Source organism: Ovis canadensis, chromosome 3, assembly GCF_042477335.2.
Source record: "Ovis canadensis isolate MfBH-ARS-UI-01 breed Bighorn chromosome 3, ARS-UI_OviCan_v2, whole genome shotgun sequence".
Classification (NCBI taxonomy): Eukaryota; Metazoa; Chordata; class Mammalia; order Artiodactyla; family Bovidae; genus Ovis; species Ovis canadensis.
The window spans coordinates 119,638,043-119,659,991 of NC_091247.1; the positions used below are offsets into that span (position 1 = coordinate 119,638,043).

Sequence of the window (21,949 nt, forward strand, 5' to 3'; positions counted from 1 at the left end):
CTGCCAACGTAGAGTGGACATTAATGTGAGCAGCAGTGCATCTTTGTTACTGGAAGCCAGACATTTCTAAATCATTTATAAATACAGTATAACTTAATCTAAGCCAGAATTTCTCAGCCTTGGAACCACTGACATGTAGTCTGCATAATTCTTTGTTGGGTGGGGGGAGGTTCCCTGTCATTGTGGCATCATAGCAGCAGCATCGGCCTCTTCCTCCCAGGTGTCAGAAATACCACACCCCCATTTGTGACAAACAAAACTGTCTCCTGATTCTGCTGAATGTCCCCTCAGGAGGACCCAGTTAAAACCACTGGTCTCAGCCTATAAGTTATTAGAGTGGGGTTCCAGAGCCAGCAGTATCTGCTACATCACCTGGGAATATGTTAGAAATGCAGCGTCTCAAGCCCTCCTTTCAAACTGTCTGAATGAACAGGGCTGAGGATGGGGCACCACCGGCTAAGTTGTAATAAACCCTCAGAGAGGTTCTGAACATATAGGTTTGAGAACCACTGGTCTAAGCTGACTGCTACACAAGTTTCCTTGTATAAAGAGAGGGCATCATTATTGCTTTTACTTATATATGCTCAACTCTTGATGCCTAAAGCATAAGAATTCCATTTTTGGTGAATCTGTAAGACTTTATAAGCTGCTCCATGTGTACTTCAGCATAATACCTATCAAACAAATTAATGTTTTCTAACTTTAACAAATTTACTCTGGTCTGGTAATCTCGTGATTCACTGGATCACGATAACTCCAAACGAAGAAAGAAAAAGCAAAACAAAACTCCAAAGTGGAGTAGCATTCTAATCTTTAAAAAAGCACTTTGCAGAATGATGTGGAAGGCCAGTTTTCAGTTTCTGTGACTTAGCCTGTGTGCCCTTGTTTTCTTTAAAGACGATATCTTTATGCATTTGTTAATCTCTGGCTGTGCTAGGTCTTTGTTGCAGCACAGGTTTCTGTCTGGTTGCCACCAGCAGGGCTGCCCTTAGTTTCAGGGTGCGAGCTTCTAGTTGGGTGGCTCCTCCTGTTGCAGGACAGATTCCAGGGCGGGCAGGCTTCAGCAGATGCCACTCCCAGGCCCTAGGGCACAGATTCAAGAGTTGTGGTGCTTAGTTGATCTGCGTGCAGCAGGTGGCATCTACCAGCATCAGAGACAAAACCTGAAGCTCTAGCGTTAGCAGGTGGATTCTTCACCACCGAGCCACCAGGGGAGACTTAAGCACATTTTATACAAACATAATTTATTTTTGACAAGTGGAGAATTGAGAATCTGTACTTAAAATTCACAGGTTCATTTAATTGCAAAATTTTTTTATCACAAGTAATTGCTATTCTTTCCATCTGATTCTCTTTTATGTATCTGTGTACTCATGGTCCCTCTTGAGAAACAATTAATTGTGCAAAGTAACTTGTTATCTATGTAAAGGTGTAGGCAGTGTACATTGTAATGATAATTTATATAGTTAGAAGATTGGGCATCCCCCTACCCCCAGCTTTGGCTTTCCCTGGTGGCTCAGTAGTAAAGAATCCAGCTGCTAATGCAGGAGACATGGGTTTGATCCCTGGATCAGGAAGATCCCCTGGGGAAGGAAATGGCAATCCACTCCAGTATTCTTGCCTGGTGAATCCAATGGACAGAGGAGCCTGACGGGCTACAGTCCATGGGGTTGCAAAAGAATCTGACATGACTGAGCAGATAACAACAACAACACGTAGTTGAAGTTAGCAATATGATGTGAAAAATCAGAATTAATTTGATCATATTAGCTCAGGAGATTATGTGCTAGGGAATTATATCACTTTGAATGACACAAATATTTTAATCTGTTTCTCCATGCTTCCCCCTTTTGGAGAGGAATGTTTATGGACAGAAACAATCTCATAAGCTTTTCCTTGATATTCTTCTCATTAGCTCTCAGTAGAACATGGTCTCTACTACGCTTGATAAGTATTTTCAAAGTCTTCCTAAAATCAGAATTTCAGGATGGTGATTGTAAGGTAAATACAAGAAACTTACCCTTTAGGTTGTCTGCTTTTTATCAAAAGATTAAAAATAAAGACCGATTACACAGTGATAAGCTTATAGAATAGACTAGGAAAAATGTTCCATGTCAGAAAACATAATACACATTTTATGTTTTTGGCATGTCACTGTCTTCCACACACTTAGCCATTAACTCTCAATTATATACTTAAGTAAAAATATCCCTTCTCACAATAAATTAAAAAAAAAAACTTTTAAAGGTTTTATTTTTTCTATTTTTATAGGGAGAAATGTTGACTTTTATTGTACAGTAGGATTGTGTAATCCTAAATATCCTCAAAATAAAAAGCCCTTGATTTTCCTCTTTAAAAGAGAAGGTGAAGTCTTTCCCTTTAAACCATTATCTGCCTGCGGGGGAGTGTCATGCTCTGTTTTTTAGGTCCTTTACCCTCTTGAATTTGATTTGTGCTTTTGTAGCACGAATCGCAACATTCAGAAGACAGATCTGCCTGCTTCGGCTGCCTGCAGCTATGGAGAATTAGTCCGTCATTCTCAGTGTCGTGGAGCGTGTGTTATGTGTGAGCGTGAGTGAGTAAGTGTGTGTGTGTGTGGAGGGGCGGTGGTGAGTGCGCGTGCGTGCCTCTGTATCTGAGGCGGGGTAGCCTAGAGTGATTTAAACGTGAAGAGGGTTAATCGTGTAGCATCTCATTCAGGCTTGGCTTTGAAACCTGTGGCATGCTAGGCTGGACAGCCGCTTCCGTGCCTCTGTTTCAATTTAGCAGGATGCTTGCTGCCATGGCAGCCAGCAGCATCCACTGCAGCAGCACGGAAGAGCCGTAGATCTGCGAATGCAGGTGGAATACTGAAACACGAGAGGCTCGTGCAGGGCTGGCTTCAGAGCTTAATCTGCTGTTACGGGGCTCTGATGAGGAGGCTGTGCATGCTACACCATGTCAGTTCCTCTAGAGTTAAGGGCTGCAGACCCAGATCAGTGAAGGGCTGGTGAGAGACAGGGGGAGAGAGAAAAAAAAAAAAAGCGCAGTCAGAGACATCTGGGGAGCTTGTGCTTCACTTCCTCGCGTTTGGGAATACAGAAGCGATAGAGGAAAAAGTGGACCCATCTCCCTGCTGAGACATGTGATTGGAGGAAGATTGGAAAACGCGGTGGCTTCCTGTGCTACTTTGCAGCTGGAGAAGTATCTGGTGAACTCTCTTCTGCTTCTGATACGTCCAAGCAAAATGTTTGTGAGTACTGCTGATGAGGACAATGACGTGGCAAGCTGAATTGTGGGCAACTCATTGATTGTGCTACAGCTCTAGAATCTAACGTGAATGTCTGAGCCTGGCCTGAGCTTTTCTTGAAGTGCATGTGTTAATTATAAGCAAAAGGGCCGGTTGGCATCTCTGTGCAGAAAGACAATATGAAGTCTAATTGAAAAAGAAGCCAATAAAGAGAACCATGCAGCGGCCAGCTGAACTCTCTGTGTTTCGGGGCAAAGAAGTAAGGCCAAAGAGAGCTTGTCTTCAGAAGCAGAAATCTCTGACCAGTCTGTCCCTCACTAGTGAGGGGGAGAGGCGCCCTGCTGTGCGCATTTCCAACTGGTTTGGAAATGCCGCCAAGGCCAGCCAGAGGGAATCCTTCTATGCAGAGAGGCGCTCACTCTCCAGGTGCTCGTCCCGCTCCGTGCAGTCCCTGTACCACACAAGCCTCCCTGGGGCCTGGAGCCTCCTGCCCGCCAGCCGCTCAGGCAGTGAGAGCTTAGAGTGGACTTCCAGAAGAGGCTTAGAAGGTGATAGCGATGAAGACAGCCGGTCTGAAGACGAAATTGTGTCCTCCAGGCCCGGCAGTCTCAGCCGGAGCTGGGCTGAGGAGGAGGGAGAAAGCTGCCTGCGGGAAGGCACAGCCCATCTGGATGAAGATGTCATCCTGACGATGCTGGGCGATCTGGAAGAGGCCCTTTACACTGACTTGTTAGGTAAGTTGGGTCTGCTCCTGAAAGAAGGATGGAGTTTTAAGGAGCTGGCCTTTTGCATGAGCCATAGAGCTTCTGTTCTTCCTATTGACTTTTTTTTTTTAATAAAAAAAAAACACCATGACTCAAAAGAATTTTAAATTCCTTGTGTCTTGAAATGATTGTCTTTGGCAAACTGAACTATGAGAAGTAGTTGTAAAGTCTACATGGAGAAAGTGAATAGCAAGCACCTGCCCTGGGCATTATTGGCTCAGAATCTAGATAGCCAGAATTAAGTGTTCACGATTTAAAACTCCAAATGTGCTTTTTACTTAGTCATCAGTAGGGCCTATTCAACTTCTCTCAAGGTGATCTCACCACAGATGTGGAATGAAGAATGATGGAGCTCGTGGGTCAATTTTTGTGTGTAGTCAACTTTCTCCTGCAGCCTCCCTGGTGTCTGAATAGATGGCTTTGTTTGTGCCTCAGTAACGAGCACCATGCACTCTAGTTACACTTCTAGAAATGCAGAGGTCTCTTCTGACAGCTTGACTCTCTTTTTAAAAAGAGTTGGACAAAAATATTTCTGAGTGTGTACATCGTAACTATTCAAATCACTATGTAGATGAGTGTGAACTATTCTGATGCTTTACAAACTAGGCCTTTTTGATGACATGATTGTTAGGAGTAACTGCTGATATAATCTTTAATTAACTAGCTATGAATAAGTCTGAAGTAACTCTTTAGTTTGCCACCTGCCTGAATAGGTAAACTATATGAAAGTGAAGTGAAATACTTTAAATCCAGTGCTCTCCTGTACCATATTTATATCATAGGGGGCCTTCTTCAAAAACTCTTAAGTATTTAACCATTGACCATATCTTTTATATCAGTGTGTTTATTTCCACAAAGGCCTTATAATCACAAGAATTAAACCAGACCAGTGATCTCTTTGTTTCTGATTCATTCAGCTGATGCCAGGTATAGGTTTGCTTTTATTCTCTTTGTAGACCTTCCTGTTACAAGAAGTTTTATGAGATTTTCTGGAATCTCAGTGAATCAGCTTAGAGAGACAGCAGAGGCAAATATCGCTCCATTTTGCATGTCAGTTTAGCTTTAAAAGAAGAATGTTTCTGCAGTTGAAGGAATGGTGATTTCTGAATCTGAATATCCTAGGTGATCAGACACTGAAGATTTATTTCTTCACCATTGTATGATTTCTGTGATGAAAGCTTCTCGTAAAAACAAACCAACCTGCATGCAGTACAAAGGCAAGAGAGGGAGTCTTAATCTCTAAGACTCCTTTTTCTGCTCTTGATCCTCTGAAACGGTAGCATCAAGTCACATTTGTCTTTTGCCTTGAAAATGGTAGCATTTATCTTGTTCTGAGTGCCTCTTATGTAAGTATTCTCAAAGATACGACCAGAGTGAAGTCTTCTGACAGCGTGTGTTGGTTGTTCTGTTAAATTATAGCAGGCTGTGGGTGGGTGTGTATATCACACATGCCTTTTTGTGCATAAATAACTTGGAGCATTACTGTCAGAGGGTCAGCTCTCCATAAGTGTCTGTGGAGTCCATGGTTTTTAAACAGAGTGTCTGCTAATTGTATTTATGGGATTGTTCTCTGTAAGGCTTTTTTTTCCCCCAACAGATGCCAGTTTTCAAAAATGCAGATGAGAAAGTAAGAGGAAGAGTTTATTCAAACAGCTCTGATATGAATAATCATATCAGGATAATGAAGCATTGCAAAGCAATTCCCTAAATAATGATGCATTTTAAGTTGGTAGATATATCTGAGCCCATAGCACACAGGAATTTCAGGATTTCTGCCAGGTGCTTAAGTGGGTTCTGCTTCTGACTCAAAATGGCCTCTTCCAAGTTAGTTTTTAGGCAGAGTTCCCTGAGTTCAATTCTTTATTCTTATATATTCTAATAAATTAGACGGACTAAGGTCTGTGTTATAACTATATAGGAGAATATTGAAAAGGTAACTAGTAAAACTGCTAGTTATATTTTGCTATTTTTGCCCCCCAAAGTGTCTGGTTTACCCTGATGAGTTGAAAAATTTTGTATCCAACTCCCTGTTGGGGGTAATCCACAAAACTACGGTGATTTCTACAAATAAATCAGATAGCTAAACTCTAAAAAATAACGTTTGTAATATGGGTACTATAGAAGATATAATTCTCTATGAATAAGGTTATTAAGAGTTTACTCATTGGAAAAGACTCTGATGCTGGGAGGGATTGGGGGCAGAAGGAGAAGGGGGCAAAGAGGATGAGATGGGTGGATGGCATCACGGACTCGATGCACATGAGTTTGGGTGAACTCTGGGAGTTGGTGATGGACAGGGAGGCCTGGCGTGCTGTGGTTCATGGGGTTGCAAAGAGTCGGACACGACTGAGTGACTGAACTGAACTGAACTGAACTGAAGGTTCATTCATATATAATTTGTTTTCCTCCTAAAAGATAACAGGACTGTCAGTGTTAATTATAATGCATGGAATTAAAGCATGAAAAATAAGAGCAAGACCCCACAGTTTAAATGGTCTGTCTTCCATTAAGTAAAAATTCAGAAGCACCAAACTGAGCCTGTTATTCTGTGTCCTGCTCAGAGAAGAGATGTTACAAGCCAAGAGAAAACAGTTCGCACTAATGTTGAAAACTCAAAGTGAATTTCAGAATATGGCCTTCTGGAAAATGTGTGTATAAGCCTTTACTACTTTGTCTGACACTTAGGAGGCTTCCTTCAGGAATAATGGCTAGATTTAAGGTTATAAAAGTGAAACGGAGTACATTTTTGAGACTAAACACCTTTCTCACTAAATACATTTTCTTCTAACTTTTGTTACTAAATATTTCATATTATTTGTACTTTTATATTTGACCTTTTAGGTTGACATTCTCTCCCTACCACCATTTCTCTAGACATCACTTGGATACAAATTTACAGGCTGTTTCAAGCCTGTGCCATCCTTAGGGGGCTTGCTGCTAAGTCACCTCAGTCGTGTCCGACTCTGTGCAACCCCATAGACGGCAGCACACCAGGCTCCCCCGTCCCTGGGGTTCTCCAGGCAAGAACACTAGAGTGGGGTGCCATTGCCTTCTCCAAGTACATTTAACTTCATCTTGCCGTTTGTGGGTCATTGAGGACATTTACTGCAATAAATTTTGATTTGGTTATTATCTTCCCCGACATGAATGAGGCAGTGACTATGTTCTGCTCAGTACGTGCTAGGAGGGAAATGTCCGTTTGCTTGATGGTTATGAGCGGCGCAGTGTCGTGAGTGGATGTCGTGAGGAGGAAAACCAGAGGAGGGAGAGAAGCGATGGTTCCGAAACATGAGGGAAGCTGTGTAAACAAGCAGGGGATTCACTGGGAAGAATCCAAGCACTTAAGATGCCTGTTGGATTGGAAGAAGGAAACTTGAAATGTGATAAAGATGCTTTAAAAAAATGCTGAATGAAAATGGAATGTCTGAAAATACAGTGTTCTTAAAGTTTATGTAAAAAATGTTGAAATTAATTCAAATATCAGTGTTATTAATATTAAGAAATTGGCAGGTAGGTGATTGAAATGCAGTTTGATTGCAATGTGAAAGTTCTCCCTGAGAGAAAGGGCATGGTGACAGGGTACGTATAAAGGTGTATATTGGGAAACTCGTACAAGGGCAATATTGTTCTTTCTTTACTCCCTCCAGTAAAAGTCATCTCAGCACTTTCTTCTTTAAGACTCTTCATCTCTCCCCATCACTTAGAATCACTGGCTTCTCTACTGTGTGACATGCTGGATACACCACCACATCAGTATTAACTTTAGTATGTCTTCAATTTGGTCTCATCCTTCATATTACTTTTTTTCTGCCACTTTCAGTAAACCCCTTCTTTACCTCTGCCTTTCCTTTGATTGTAGTGATATTTTTTTCTGTTGTTCAGTCACTCAGTCGTGTCCGACTCTTTGCGACCCCATGGTCTGCAGTGCACCAGGCTTCCCTGTCCTCCACTATCTCCCGAAGTTTGCTCAAGCTCATGTACATTGAGTCATGATGCTATTTAACCATCTCATCCCCTGACGCCCTCTTCTCCTTTTGCCTTCAGTCTTTCCCAGCATCAGGGTTTCTTCTAATGAGTTGGCTCTTCTCATCAGGTGGCCAAAGTATTGGAACTTTAGCATCAGTCTTTCCAATGAATAGTCAGGATTATTTCCTTTAGGATTGACTGGTTTGATCTCCTTGCAGTCCAAGGGACTCCCAAGAGTCTTCTCCAACACTCTTCTAAAACACAGTTCTAAAGCATCAGTTCTTCGGTGCTCAGCCTTCTTTATGGTCCAACTCTCACATCCATACATGATTACTGGAAAAAACCATAGCTTTGACTAGATGGACCTTTTTTGGCAAAAAGTAATGTCTCTGCTTTTTAATACACTGTCTAGGTTTGTCATAACTTTTCTTTCAAGGAGCAAGGGTCTTTTAATTTCATGGCTATAGTCACCTTTTAAGATTTTTCTTACAAAGCCTTCCTTTTCCTTCCGGGTTCTGCCAGATTATTTGGAAATAAGACATAGACTTCTTTATAACCATTTCTCTAATATGCTGTGTTGTATTTATGAAGAGAAGAATAGGAAGAATTTCTGGAGAAGGTATAATTAGATTCTTAAGGGCTAAGTTAAATACAGTTCTGATATTTAAACATATATTAATTTCCTAGGTTAGAAATCACATGGATTAGGATTGGAAAAGTTTATGCCATGTGCATGAGGATACAATGGGTGACTTTTTTATTTCTGTTTTAATTGAAGTAGAGTTGATTTACAATGTGTTCTTTTCAGGTGTACAATAAAGTGATTCAGTGTTTTATATATATATATATATATATATATATATATATAATGTATGCATGCTCACATAGTTTTTTCAGATTCTTTTCTCATATAGGTTATTACTAAATATTGAGTGAAGTTCCCTGTGCTATACAGTAGGTCCTTGTTTAATTTATATATATAGTAGTGAGTATATGTTACTCCCAAATTCCTAATTTATCCCCTCCAGCCTTTTCCATTTGGTAACCATCTCACATGCTAGTAAAGTAATGCTCAAAATTCTCCAAGCCAGGCTTCAGCAATACGTGAACCATGAACTTCCTGATGTTCAAGCTGGTTTTAGAAAAGGCAGAGAACCAGAGATCAAATTGCCAACATCTGCTGGATCATGGAAAAAGCAAGAGAGCACCAGAGAAACATCTATTTCTGCTTTATTGACTATGCCAAAGCCTTTGACTGTGTGGATCACAATAAACTGTGGAACATTCTGAGAGAGATGGGAATCCCAGACCAACCGACCTGCCTCTTGAGAAATCTGTATACAAGTCAGGAAGCAACAGTTAGAACTGGACATGGAACAGACTGGTTCCAAATAGGAAAAGGAGTACATCAAGGCTGTATATTGTCACCCTGCTTATTTAACTTATATGCAGAGTACATCATGAGAAACGCTGGACTGGAAGAAACACGAGCTGGAATCAAGATTGCCGGGAGAAATATCAATAACCTCAGATATGCAGATGACACCACCCTTAAGGCAGAAAGTGAAGAGGAGCTAAAAAGCCTCTTGATGAAAGTGAAAGAAGAGAGTGAAAAAGTTGGCTTAAAGCTCAACATTCAGAAAACGAAGATCATGGCATCCGGTCCCATCACTTCATGGGAAATAGATGGGGAAACAGTGGAAATAGTGTCAGACTTTATTTTGGGGGCCCCCAAAATCACTGCAGATGGTGACTGCAGCCATGAAATTAAAAGATGCTTACTCCTTGTAAGAAAAGTTATGATCAACCTAGATAGCATATTCAAAAGCAGAGACATTACTTTGCTGACTACGGTCCATCTAGTCAAGGCTATGGTTTTTCCTGTGGTCATGTATGGATGTAAGAGTTGGACTGTGAAGAAGGCTGACCGCCGAAGAATTGATGCTTTTGAACTGTGGTGTTGGAGAAGACTCTTGAGAGTCCCTTGGACTGCAAGGAGATCCAACCAGTCCATTCTAAAGGAGATCAGCCCTGGGATTTCTTTGGAAGGAATGATGGTAAAGCTGAAACTCCAGTACTTTGGCCACCTCATGTGAAGAGTTGACTCATTGGAAAAGACTTTGATGCTAGGAGGGATTGAGGGCAGGAGGAGAAGGGGTCGACAGAGGATGAGATGGCTGGATGGCATCACTGACTCGATGGACGTGAATCTGAGTGAACTCTGGGAGTTGGTGGTGGACAGGGAGGCCTGGCGTGCTGCGATTCATGTGGTCGCAGAGAGTTGGACACGACTGAGGAACTGAACTGAACTGAACCATTAGTTTGCTTTCCTTGTCAGCTTCTGTTTTGTAAATAAGTTATTTGTTTCATTTCTTTTAGATTCCACATATAAGTGGTATCATATGATATTCGTCTTGTATGATTTACTTCGCATAGTATGATAATTTCTAAGTTCATGTATGTTGCTGCAAATGGCATTATTTCATTGTTTTTATGACTGAGTAACATTCCTGTGTGTGTGTGTGTGTGTGTGTGTGTGTGTACGCATGCATGCATCTTCCATATAGTTAATTAGGGAGGTTTTTCAATATTTTCTAAGTTTAAAATAATAATACCGTTATTAATCGTATTTCAGCAATTCAAATAGTTGGTAAATTAAAGAAGGAGATTTGCAGACTGGCAGAAGAGTGGTGGTTGCTTTGACAACCACCCAGGATGAAGAAAAAAGAACAAGGTAGTAATGTTTGGTTGGACAGGGAATTATCAGTTGGCTTTTTGAGGGGCACCATGGTAAAGTAGTGTAAAGTTGTTCTGTTGTTTCAGAGTTATTGGGATCCCTGGGTGGATGTTAAATGGAGACAAATTATTACTCATCCTCAGAGTTGTTTTTATAATTAGATCTAATTAGTCTAATATTGGAAAGAATCAGCTCTTACTGTAGAAGAGGAAGTCTTTCTAATCTTAGAGGTTTCAGATAGAAACATATGGCCACCTGGCTAGTGAGTCAGAGATTTGTTTCTTCATTGGCTGAGAGGTAAGGCCAGAGAATCTCTGAAGTCCCCACCAACAGTAAGTTTCTATTATAGATGTTAAATGCTATATAGATGTTCAATGGGTACAATTTTTCTGTATTTTAAAAAAATATGGCATAAATATTGTGGAAGAAAAGCGAACAGGTTGACTACCTATATTCTTAAAGCAGATTGTAGATATTTGGCGTGTTTATGTCACAGTCTTTATTGTGGAATTTAATACATACCGTTTTCTACCTTCACTTTTCCTTCTTGTTTTTTCCTTTCCCTCCTTCCCTTTTGCATGTCCTTGCCGCCATCCCCTCCTTTGTCGTCTTCTTCCTCCCTCTCCGCCCCATACCTTCTGTCTCCTTCATTCATTCATTCCCCTTCCTCTCACCTTTTTTTTTATTCTTTTTTTCTTTTTATTTAAAATTCCTGATCATTGGACATACTCCTGAGCTAAACTGAACAAAATGGAGACTATGATTTCTCTCCTCCTTTTTCATGTTCTGCTTATTTCCAGATTCACCAGCTTGAAATGGTCACTGGCCTGGACTTTATTGCATGGCCATAAACAAACTGGCTTAATGCCCCCTCTGCCCCCGAATGATATGTTGAGGTTGTAAAAGGCCAGCATTTGTCACCCTGGCAGAGCTGGTTTTTTTATGTGTAGACTTGTTCCTGGATTCGATGCCTAGGACTTTGTTTGAACTCTTGGTGTCACATGTGCAGACCTGGTTCCCTGTAGAAAGTGGAGGAATAATTACAAATCCAGTCCTGAATCTTTGTTCATTAGTCTGTTGAAAGACTTGAAAAGATATTGCTTCTATGACAAAAGGCCTTCATCTTATTTCCCTAAATCCAAACATATACTTGCTACATAAGGTTATCTCAGCTACTCTGAGCACACTGAAACCGGCAATTATAGAAATGATTAGGATCCAAATAGTTGCAGATTTTTAAATTAAGCTCAGAAACATGGAACTGTTGACTCTCATTTTGCAACAATTAAACTCATAGACCTAAGAAATATTATTACATTATCACCACTTGAAATTATTACTTTTCCCATTATATTTGTTTCTATTCCCATTTTGTTTGTAGAACAAAAATTATAATTTTAGATGATATAGTTATTTGGAATTTTCTACCTATTATCTTAGTTTTGATGAAAGGAACTCATATATACATATACACAATAAATGACATGACTAACAAATTATTGTGTTACTTTTCTAGGTGAAGACCCTGAAACAAGAAGAATGAGAACAGTTAAAAACATAGCAGATTTGAGGCAGAATTTAGAAGAGACAATGTCTAGTCTTCGTGGGACCCAGATAAGCCACAGGTCTTCTTCAGTTCTGCCTGTTTGGGGGCCAATAAAGAAAAAATTACAGCAAGCGTTTAACTTCTTATAATGATAAAGAAGGGATTTAGTTTCCCTTTACTCTTTTCTCACTTAAATTTTATGTGACAATCAACTGGTGACTTCTCAGCACCTATCCAGTGATGTTTTTTGCTCCTAACCATCTCTTCATATAATTTCCCATTCAGACTGAATTAGCTACTGAACTACCACCATCACTGCTAAATGGATTTTCAGGCCTGCCTTAAATAACAATGGCAGATGTTGTAATTAAAATGCATCTGAGGAGGGATGTTAGAGAGTCTTTCAAACTAATTGTCGTTAACTTCCAGAAACGTTCCAGGAAGGCTACAGTGAGTTAAATTAAGGGTTAGTTGAGAATATGAAATATTGTTTTACCTAAAATGTAATGATGGCCTTTCTTGGAAAGCACAAAAGAAAAAGCTGTGGTGAATGTCCCTTCCTACATTTTGATACCTACAGAGGTGTTTAGAAATCTCAAAATGAATGTATAATTTGACTTCCATGAAAGTGGACATCGCTCCAAGAAATGACTCTCAACTATAAGCCTTCCCGTGCTCATGCGCTCTGGGTCCGTGGCCCCAGGTGAGGCAGTGTCTAGTGATTTCTCTATTTTATTTGACAGTACCCTGGAGACAACATTTGACAGCACTGTAACAACGGAAGTGAACGGCAGGACCATACCCAACTTGACAGGTCGACCCACCCCCATGACCTGGAGGTTGGGCCAGGCGTGCCCTCGACTTCAAGCTGGAGATGCTCCGTCCCTGGGTGCCGGCTACCCTCGCAGCGGTGCTGGGAGACTTATCCACACAGACCCCTCAAGGTTCATGTACACTACGCCTCTCCGTCGAGCTGCTGTCTCTCGACTGGGAAACATGTCACAGATTGACATGAGTGAGAAAGCAAGCAGTGACCTGGACATGTCCGCTGAAGTCGACGTTGGTGGATATATGAGCGATGGCGATATCCTCGGGAAAAGTCTCAGAACTGATGACATCAACAGTGGGTAAGTGGCCCTGGGCTCCAGCAGAATTGTGTAAAGAGGGTGGTCTGCCGAGATGCATTAGCTATGGGGAAGGAATTTGTTGTTGTATAGTCGCTAAGTCCTATCTGACTCTTGCGACTCCATGGACTGTAACTCACCAGGCTCCTCTGTCCATGAGATTTCCCAGGCAAGAATACTGGAGTGGGTTGACATTCCCTTCTCCAGAGGATCTTTCTAACCCAGGGACTGAAACTGTGTCTCCTGCATTGGCAGGCAGATTCTCTACCACTGATCCACCCAGTAAGCCTTCAGGAAGGGAGTATATAAGGTTAGTTAATAAAGTTGTTAGAAAATGTGAGAAATCAAAGGTTATTTGGGGGTATTTCAGCCTTCTTTTCTGATCACTCATGAACATAAGATATCCAAATTGTCTCTAAAATCTTTTCATTATAATCCATTAACTTTACATGAGTTTGGGTGAACTCCGGGAGTTGGTGATGGACAGGGAGGCCTGGTGTGCTGCAATTCATGGGGTCGTAAAGAGTTGAACACGACTGAGCAGCTGAACTGAACTGATTGTTAATTCAGAGAAACACATGTGCTGAATGTTTTTCAGAGTGATTTTCACATGCCTCTTAAATCACAGATTTTGTAGTGAAGGACATGGGAAGGAGACAGGAGGAGTTTTGCTGAACTACTTGATTTTTGGGGGGCTTGTCAAAGCTGCCTGTAACTGCTCTGAAGAACACATATTTTCTAGCATTCTTAATTATGCACCTCTGATCTAACTTTTACATTTGAAAGTTTCCATCTGTTTATTCTCTTTTTTGTTGGCATCTTAGCCCGTTTTCCTTCTGTTTCCTATTACATTCTGAAAAAAAAATATTGTGGTATAAAATCTCAAAAAGTATTTTGGCAATTTGGAATATTTGGTTCAATCTTAGGGTGATCCCCAGTGGCAGAAATATAATAGTCTATTAAAACTATTTATATTAATGACTATAGTTGCCACTTGGAAAACTTATTACCTACTTCACTCTTGTTAAGTTCTTTAAGGACGTTGTCATTTAACCAACCCTCCACTAACAACCCTTATGAGGTGTGTATTTTTAAACCTGTTTTACAGATAAGGAAACTGATCACAGTTGGCCCCAGCTGTATTAAAGCTAAGGAGAGACTAAAATGGCATTGGAACTCAGATACATCTGACTTCAAAACCCAGGCTATGAAATACAGGGAAAAACTTTCCAATTAACTTTATCTATATTTTTCATGTGAGTCTGGGTTTTGACCTATTCTTTGTCCTTTTGCTTCAGAGAGGACTAGTCTCAGAAGACATTCTTTATACAAGTAACCTTTCCTGACTTCATTCATGAAAAACTTGTTTGAATGGGGACAAGACCTTAAAAAGTACAAAAGAGCTTTTGATCAGACTCATAGCTCTGCTTTGATATCCTGATACCCACCAGTGCACTCCTGGTGGCCACCTTCTTTGAGCTTCTAAGGAGCTAGAATTAGGGAGACAGGTTATTGTTAATTAGGGTGGGAGGTAGTTGAGTTGCCACTCGAGTCATAGTGTCTAAATTAAATCTCCTTCTAACATGTGCTGTCTGTGATCTCCTTGAGAGCTTAATTTATCCAAATTCCTCTCTGTAAGAAAGACAAAATTTCAGAATCTTCATTAAACTGTTAGGAATGAAGAAAAACCCACAAATTGTCCTTAACACAAAGTCTTTCACAATGTAAGTGTTCAGTAAATTATCATTGTCATCACAATTAGATTTTTATCAGTAAAATTATTAACCTGATGATTAATGACCTAATAATCATAGGGCATGACCTCATATAGGAGATAGTTGAAATTGTAAGAGGTATGAAGAAAGCATCCTGGGAAAATAATAGAGAAGAGAGATCATGAGATGAATTATGTATGTACCTATTAGAAAAATTTGTTGAGTTCTTCCTATGTGTAAAGCAACAATGTTGGCACTGTGTGTTCAGTGTTGAACATACAGACACAGTACCAGCCCATGTGTTATTCACATGTTAGTTTTTTAATATTTTTATGTGTTCATTTATTCAGTAAATGAATAGTAATACATGTACATGTATATGTAAGTGTGTGTATATACATTCTTAAATAAGTGGGTTTTGAAGGCATATTTTTTAAAAAACTGAGTTCTGCTTCTAGTAATATATTTTACCAGCATACCCATACTCAGGAGCTATATTAGGTAACTAACTTCTGTAGCAGAGAAATTTCAACATCTCAGCAACTTAACACAAAGAGGTTAATTTCTCCTTCACATAAAACCCTTCCTGGCATGTCTAGTCATCAGTCGGGAAATGTGTATATAAGACACAGTCTTTCAGAGACTAGGATGGTAGATAACGTGGCTATTACCCAGGCAGACAGCCAGTGTCACCCTGGGGGTTGATTTCATTAAGCAGATGACAGATAGAGAACAGAGGTGTAAGAATATTTCAGATGCACGAGGCCTGGAAGTGGGGGTATGACTTCTGTGCACATTCCCTCATGCAGAACTGAGGTGGCTGCATCTAATAGTCAGTGCAGCCAGGGACCATTGTTCAGCTGTGTGCCCAGAAGGAAGAGGAAGCTGGTTGGATAAGAGCTGACTAGTCTCTGCACAACTCTCTAATGAGAAATTTTAAAAATACCATTATATCCCTTTCCTTCTTGCTTGTTTCCTGACTCACTGGAAACCTGTTTCTCATTTCTGTTCTCCGGTTTTGTTCGCTATTGGTCTTTCAAAGGAGGTCTTGAACAGTCCCGCAGTGAGTCTGTATAAGTACGTATTCGTGGTCTGCGTGTGTTGTGTTGACCACCCAAGTCACCCATATTCAGTGACTAAAGTAAAAGATGAAGGAAAAAAAACAAAACTAAGTAAAAACACCCCAAAGCTTGTTTGAAAGCTCCCTCTGATGATGTTGATGTGCTTGGCCTTATGCACGCTCTCTTTCCCGTGGTGGGGTGCAGACATGGGAAAGTGGCGCGTGGCTCAGAGTCCTGACCTCAAGTGGAGGGTGGCGAGTGTGGCAGAGGCAGGGCCACTGGCCCCGGTTCAGCACTGGCTGGGAGTGTGGGGACGCCCAGGATGTGCTGTGTGCCCTCACCGCTCAGCTCTGAATGTGCTGTGCCCATCAACATCGGAAGCATGTGGTCCAGTGTGTCAGCCTGAAACTAAGAGATAGGAAGACAAGCTCAGGGGAATATTAATCTGATATTTTCCTTAAGATAAAGGGCATAGAGATGTCTGTGCTACAGTTCATGAAAAAATACTGAATCACAAAGTTAACTGTCTATTCCCAATTTTTAGAAGTATGCTTTAGTGATTAAATGGACAGAAAAAGGCTCAAAAGGCATAGCAGTGAATGAAGATGTTTAACTTAGGATTTTTTTCTTCATGTAACTGCAAGGTATGTCATGAAGTTAATGGAAATGGACTTTCCTTTTTTTTTATGTACTTCAGGTAAAACTGAGAAAATTAGGTAATCGGCATTCTGAGAATTCAAAATTCTTGAAGCATGCAAAGGCTTATCTCTTTTTTCTCTTCTCAAAATTACTTTAAACACTTGGGGATGTGAATCTTCCAGTAATTAGGAATTACTCAGAGGAAGGCCTCTTACTTATAATGAATATCTTTGAAAAAGTCTCCATGTAGGAAAAAAAAAAAAAAAGGAATACTCTAGAAAATTGGAGGGGAAATTGCATATTTTAACTGGGTGGAAACTGGAGTTATCTCTAGGTGTCACAGTGATAAATAGTTGGGCCAAGAATATAACCTAAAATTCTACTTTAAATGGCCCAAACACAAAGTAATTTAATTCTGGAGAATGACATTTTTAAAAGAGAGGTGGATACTCTAATCCTGCTTTTCCCCTGCGTGCAGGCCTGAGTTCTCAGTCGTGTCCGACTCTTGGTGACCCCATGGGCTGTAGCCCACCAGGCTCCTCTCTCCACGGGATTTCTCAGGCAAGAACACTGGAGGGGTTGCCATTTCCTCCTTTGACCCTCCCTCATTCCTCCTGTAGTAAACTTTGTGAGTGACTGAAGCCTGCATCGGAGAAGACAATGGTACCCCACTCCAGTCCTCTTGCCTGGAAAGTCCCATGGATGGAGGAGCCTGGTAGGCTGCAGTCCATGGGGTCGCTAAGAGTTGGCATGACTGAGCGACTTCATTTTCGCTTTTCACTTTCATGCATTGGAGAAGGCAATGGCACCCCACTCCAGTATTCTTGCCTGGAGAATCCCAGAGGAGCCTAGTGGGCTGCCGTTTATGGGGTCACACAGAGTCGGACATGACTGAAGCTACTTAGCAGTAGCAGTAGCAGAAGCCTGCATAACATTGGAAAAGATAGGGTTACCTGAGTTGGGTTAAAAGGATGTGCATGGTAAACTACTTATTCCTAATCGTAACACTTCACTTCATATTCAAGATATGAGAATTATTACTTTTTAGTGAATGTAGAAAGTCTAATGGACAAATAGTGGTAATGCTGGTCAGCATATACATAGCATTTATATTGTGCTAGGTAATGCTCTATGCATTTTACATATATTAACTCATTTTGATGTTGTTCAGTCACCCGATCATGTCCAACTCTGTGATCCCATGGACTGCAGCATGCCAGGCCTATCTGTCCCTCACCATCTCCCAAAGTTTGCCCAAGTTCATGTGCATCGCATCGGTGATGCCATCAGCCATCTCATCCTCTGAGGCCCTCTTCTCCTTCTGCCCTCAGTCTTTCCCAGCGTCAGGGACTTTTCCAGTGTGTCAGCTGTTCCCATCAGATGACCAAAATACTGGAGTTTCAGCTTCAGCATCAGTCCTTCCAGTGAATTTTAAGGGTTGATCTCCCTTAACATTGGCTGGTTTGATCTCCTTGCTGTTGAAGGGGCTTTCAGGAGTCTTCGCCAGCACCACAGTTCGAAGGCATCAATTCTTTGGTGTTCTGCCAGTTCTGCTGCACTCAGCCTTCTTTACAGTCCAGCTCTCACAACCATTCGTGACCACTGGGAAGACTAGCGTTGACTATATAGACCTTTGTCGGCAGAGGAATCTCTGCTTTTCAAGACACTGTCTAGGTTTGTCGTAGCTTTCCTTCCTAGAAGCAATTGTATTCTGATTTCGTGGCTGCAGCCACCCTCCGCGGTGATTTTAGAGCGCAAGAGGAAATCTGTCACTACTTCCACCTTTTCCCCTTCTATTTGCCATGAAGTAATGGGACCCTTGCACTGCAAGGAGATCCAACCCGTCCACCCTAAAGGAGATCAGTCCTGGGTGTTCATTGGAAGGACTGATGTTGAACTTGAGACTCCAATACTTTGGCCACCTGATGCAAAGAGCTGACTCATTTGAAAAGACCCTGATGCTGGGAAAGATTGAAGGCAGGAGGAGAAAGGGATGACAGAGGATGAGATGGCTAGATGGCATCACCAACTCAATGGACATGGGTTTGAGTGAACTCCGGGTGTTGGTGATGGACAGGGAGGCCTGGCATGCTGCGGTTCAGGGGTCACAAAGAGTTGGATACAACTGAATGACTGAACTGAACTGAATGGGGCTCAGTGCCATGAGCTCAGTTTATTTAATATTTAGTTTTAAGCCTGATCTTTTACTCTGCTCCTTCACCCTCAAGAGACTCTTTAAATCCTCTTAACTTTCTTCCATTAGAGTGGTATTACCCGCATATCTGAGGTTGTTGATGTTTCTCCCACCTTTCTTGATTCCAACTTGTAACTTATCCAGCCCGGCATTTCTCATGATGTGCTCAGCATATAGGCTAAATAAACAGGGTGACTGCAGACAGCCCTGTCATACTCCTTTCTCAAGCTTGAACCAGTCAGTTGTTCCATACAGGGTTCTAACTGCTGCTTCTTGACCCACATACACATTTCTTATCAGACAGGTAAGATGATTCAATATGTCCATCTCTTTAAGAGCTTTTTCACAGTTTATTACGGTCCACACAGTCAATGGCTTTGACATAGTCTGTGAAACAGAGGTTGATGTTTTTCTGGAATTCCCTACCTTTCTCTATGATCCAGCAGATGTTGGCAATTTGATCTCTGTTTCCTCTTCCTTTATTAAACCCAGCTTGGACATCTGGAAGTTCTTGGTTCACATAATGCTGAGGCCTAGCATGCAAGATTTTAAACATGACCTTGCTAGCATGGGAGATGAGTGCACTTGTCTGATGGTTAGCACATTCTGTAGCACTACCCTGCTTGGGAATTGGGATGAGGTTTCACCTTTTCCAGTCTTGTGGCCAATGCTGGATCTTCCAGATTTGCTGACGTATTGAGTGTAGCATCTTGATGGCATCATCCGTAAGGGTTTTGAATAGTTCTACTGGAATTCCATCAGATCCACTAGCTTTATTAACAGCAGTGCTTCCTAACTCATTAACTAATTTATATCTCACCATAACGGTAAGAGGTACGCACATTATTACTGTCTCCCTTTTACAGATGAAACCTCTTAGGCATGGATAGATTAAGTAGCTTTAGGTAGAACTCAGAAAGTTAACTCATTGACATTCCAAAATAATACAAACTTACTTGATGCATGCATTGCTGAATTTGAACTTGAAAACCATTTGCCTCCAGTCTGCACTCTTAATCATCTTGACATACTGACCCTGTTGTCTACATGTCTCCTTGCCCACATTTCTGTCATAGAAGTTTATTCTTTTACAAACAAACATAAAAGAGCTTCACAGCAACCATTCATTGTTACTATAGTTTTCCTTAGCTAGCACCTTTGATCAAGGAGACGATCCTTAAAATTGTCTGTGCTCACAATCTCTGTTCTAGATGCTAAACTAGAGTTCCTTGGAAGTTAGACATGAACACAAATTTTAGATGCCCTGTGTTTTCATGTCATAAAAAATATCTAATTGTTATGTTAAGTTTCTGATATGAAATATTGAGTGTAAAAACAGTTTTAGGAAGACTGGTTTTGAATGGGTTTTGAATCTTTCCAAATCTCCACAAAAAAAAAAAAAGACAAAACAAGTAGATAGCTAAGCCATAAAAAAATGATCATTGTTTACTTAAAAAAGCTGATACAAGGTATCATTTCAAACCCCAGGTATAATTAAGGAGGGACAGTTAGTCAAGAGCCAAAGAATCAGAATGGTACTATCTTCCAAGAGTGCTCAGTTGAGTCCAGCTTTTTGCTGCCCTGGGGACTGTAGCCCACCAGGCTTCTCTGTCCATGGAATCTTCCAGGCAAGAACACTGGAGCAGGTAGTCATTTCTTACTCTAGGGGATCTTACTGACTCAGGCATTGAACCCGCATCTCCTGTGTCTCCTGCACTGGCAGGCAAGATTCTTTACCACTGATACCATCATCCATGTACAAAGAAACAGAGGGTAGTAGTGGGACATCTGATCACACTGAGAACAGAAGAACCCCAGAAGAGCCAAGAGACGCCGACAAGAATACACACAGGCCCTATCTATAGGCATCAACTGGAGCTGGGAGGGTTATGACCAGGCAGGGAGAGTCAGGGAAAGGGCGTATCTGGAGGGAAGGGAGCTTTCTTGTTCCCATGGGTTCATTAAACTCTCCAGCCACAGCTTCCTTCCCAGACAGAGCCCCACTCTGAGGGGAAACTTCCAGAAGGAGAAGCAAACTGAACGGGATGTGGCAATAAAGTGATGATGGAGAAGGTCCAGATCAAAATGAGGGGTGAGGACAGAGTCTAGAATTCTCAAAAAGCTAATTATCACATTTTAAAACACTTCACAAAAATAATAGGGGCAGTTACTGTGTGAAGTTAGAACGGTATCAGATCAAGTTTCTTTTTATTCCAAATAATTGATTTCACATAAAAATAAGCAAGACAAAAATGTCAAAATAAAAACCCCACATAAACCACAAACATATGCAACATGTGCAGCTAATAAAGGATGAATATCAATGAGAAAAAAACCATAGACTCCAATAGAAAAATGAGCAAAAATCATGAACAGACATTTCACAGGCAAAACATAAATGGCCTTTAACAAAGTAAAAATATGATAAACCTGCTTGATAATTTGGAATTTATAAATTAAAGCTAACATGCAAATTCTTATTCATAAGCAAGTTTACTTTGTAAGCAACTTCTTATTCATAAGAAGTTTATTCTGAAAATATTTTCAAAACTCTTGGGCACTGACTAGTAAGGTTTGAATATGTATATGGGTCTCTTATGACCCAATGATTTCCTTTCTAGATATAGACTTTAGACAAACACTTGCTTGTGAGCACAAGGAATTATGTTTATATAAATGTTCATGGTAGAGTTTTTTGTACCATCAGAAACCCTAAAAACAGCTCAAAAGTCTGCAGTAGTCAAAACAATAAGTAAACCGAGTGTGTGTGCTCAGTTGTGTCCGGCTCTTTGTGACCCCATGGACTGCCACCTGCCGAGTTCCTTTGTCCATGGAATTTTTCAGGCAATAATACTGGAGTAAGCTGTGATTTCCTACCCCAGGGGATCTTCTCAACCCAGGGATTGAACCCATGTCTCCCGAGTCTCCTGCACTGCAGGTGGATTCCTTAATCACTGCGCTACCTGGGAAGCCC

General features: G+C 41.0%; 1 protein-coding gene across 20 annotated transcripts in view; it reads left to right on the forward strand.

The window, feature by feature from the left end:
• NAV3 (neuron navigator 3) overlaps positions 1 to 21,949 on the forward strand; it is a 902,370-nt gene that overhangs the window by 720,416 nt on the left and 160,005 nt on the right. For all 20 annotated transcript variants that reach the window (XM_069584096.1, XM_069584098.1, XM_069584085.1 and 17 more), the window contains 2 exons: positions 12,213 to 12,321; positions 12,986 to 13,369. In XM_069584096.1, the coding sequence (XP_069440197.1) occupies positions 12,213 to 12,321; positions 12,986 to 13,369 (493 nt within the window). The remainder of the gene's footprint in view (positions 1 to 12,212; positions 12,322 to 12,985; positions 13,370 to 21,949) is intronic.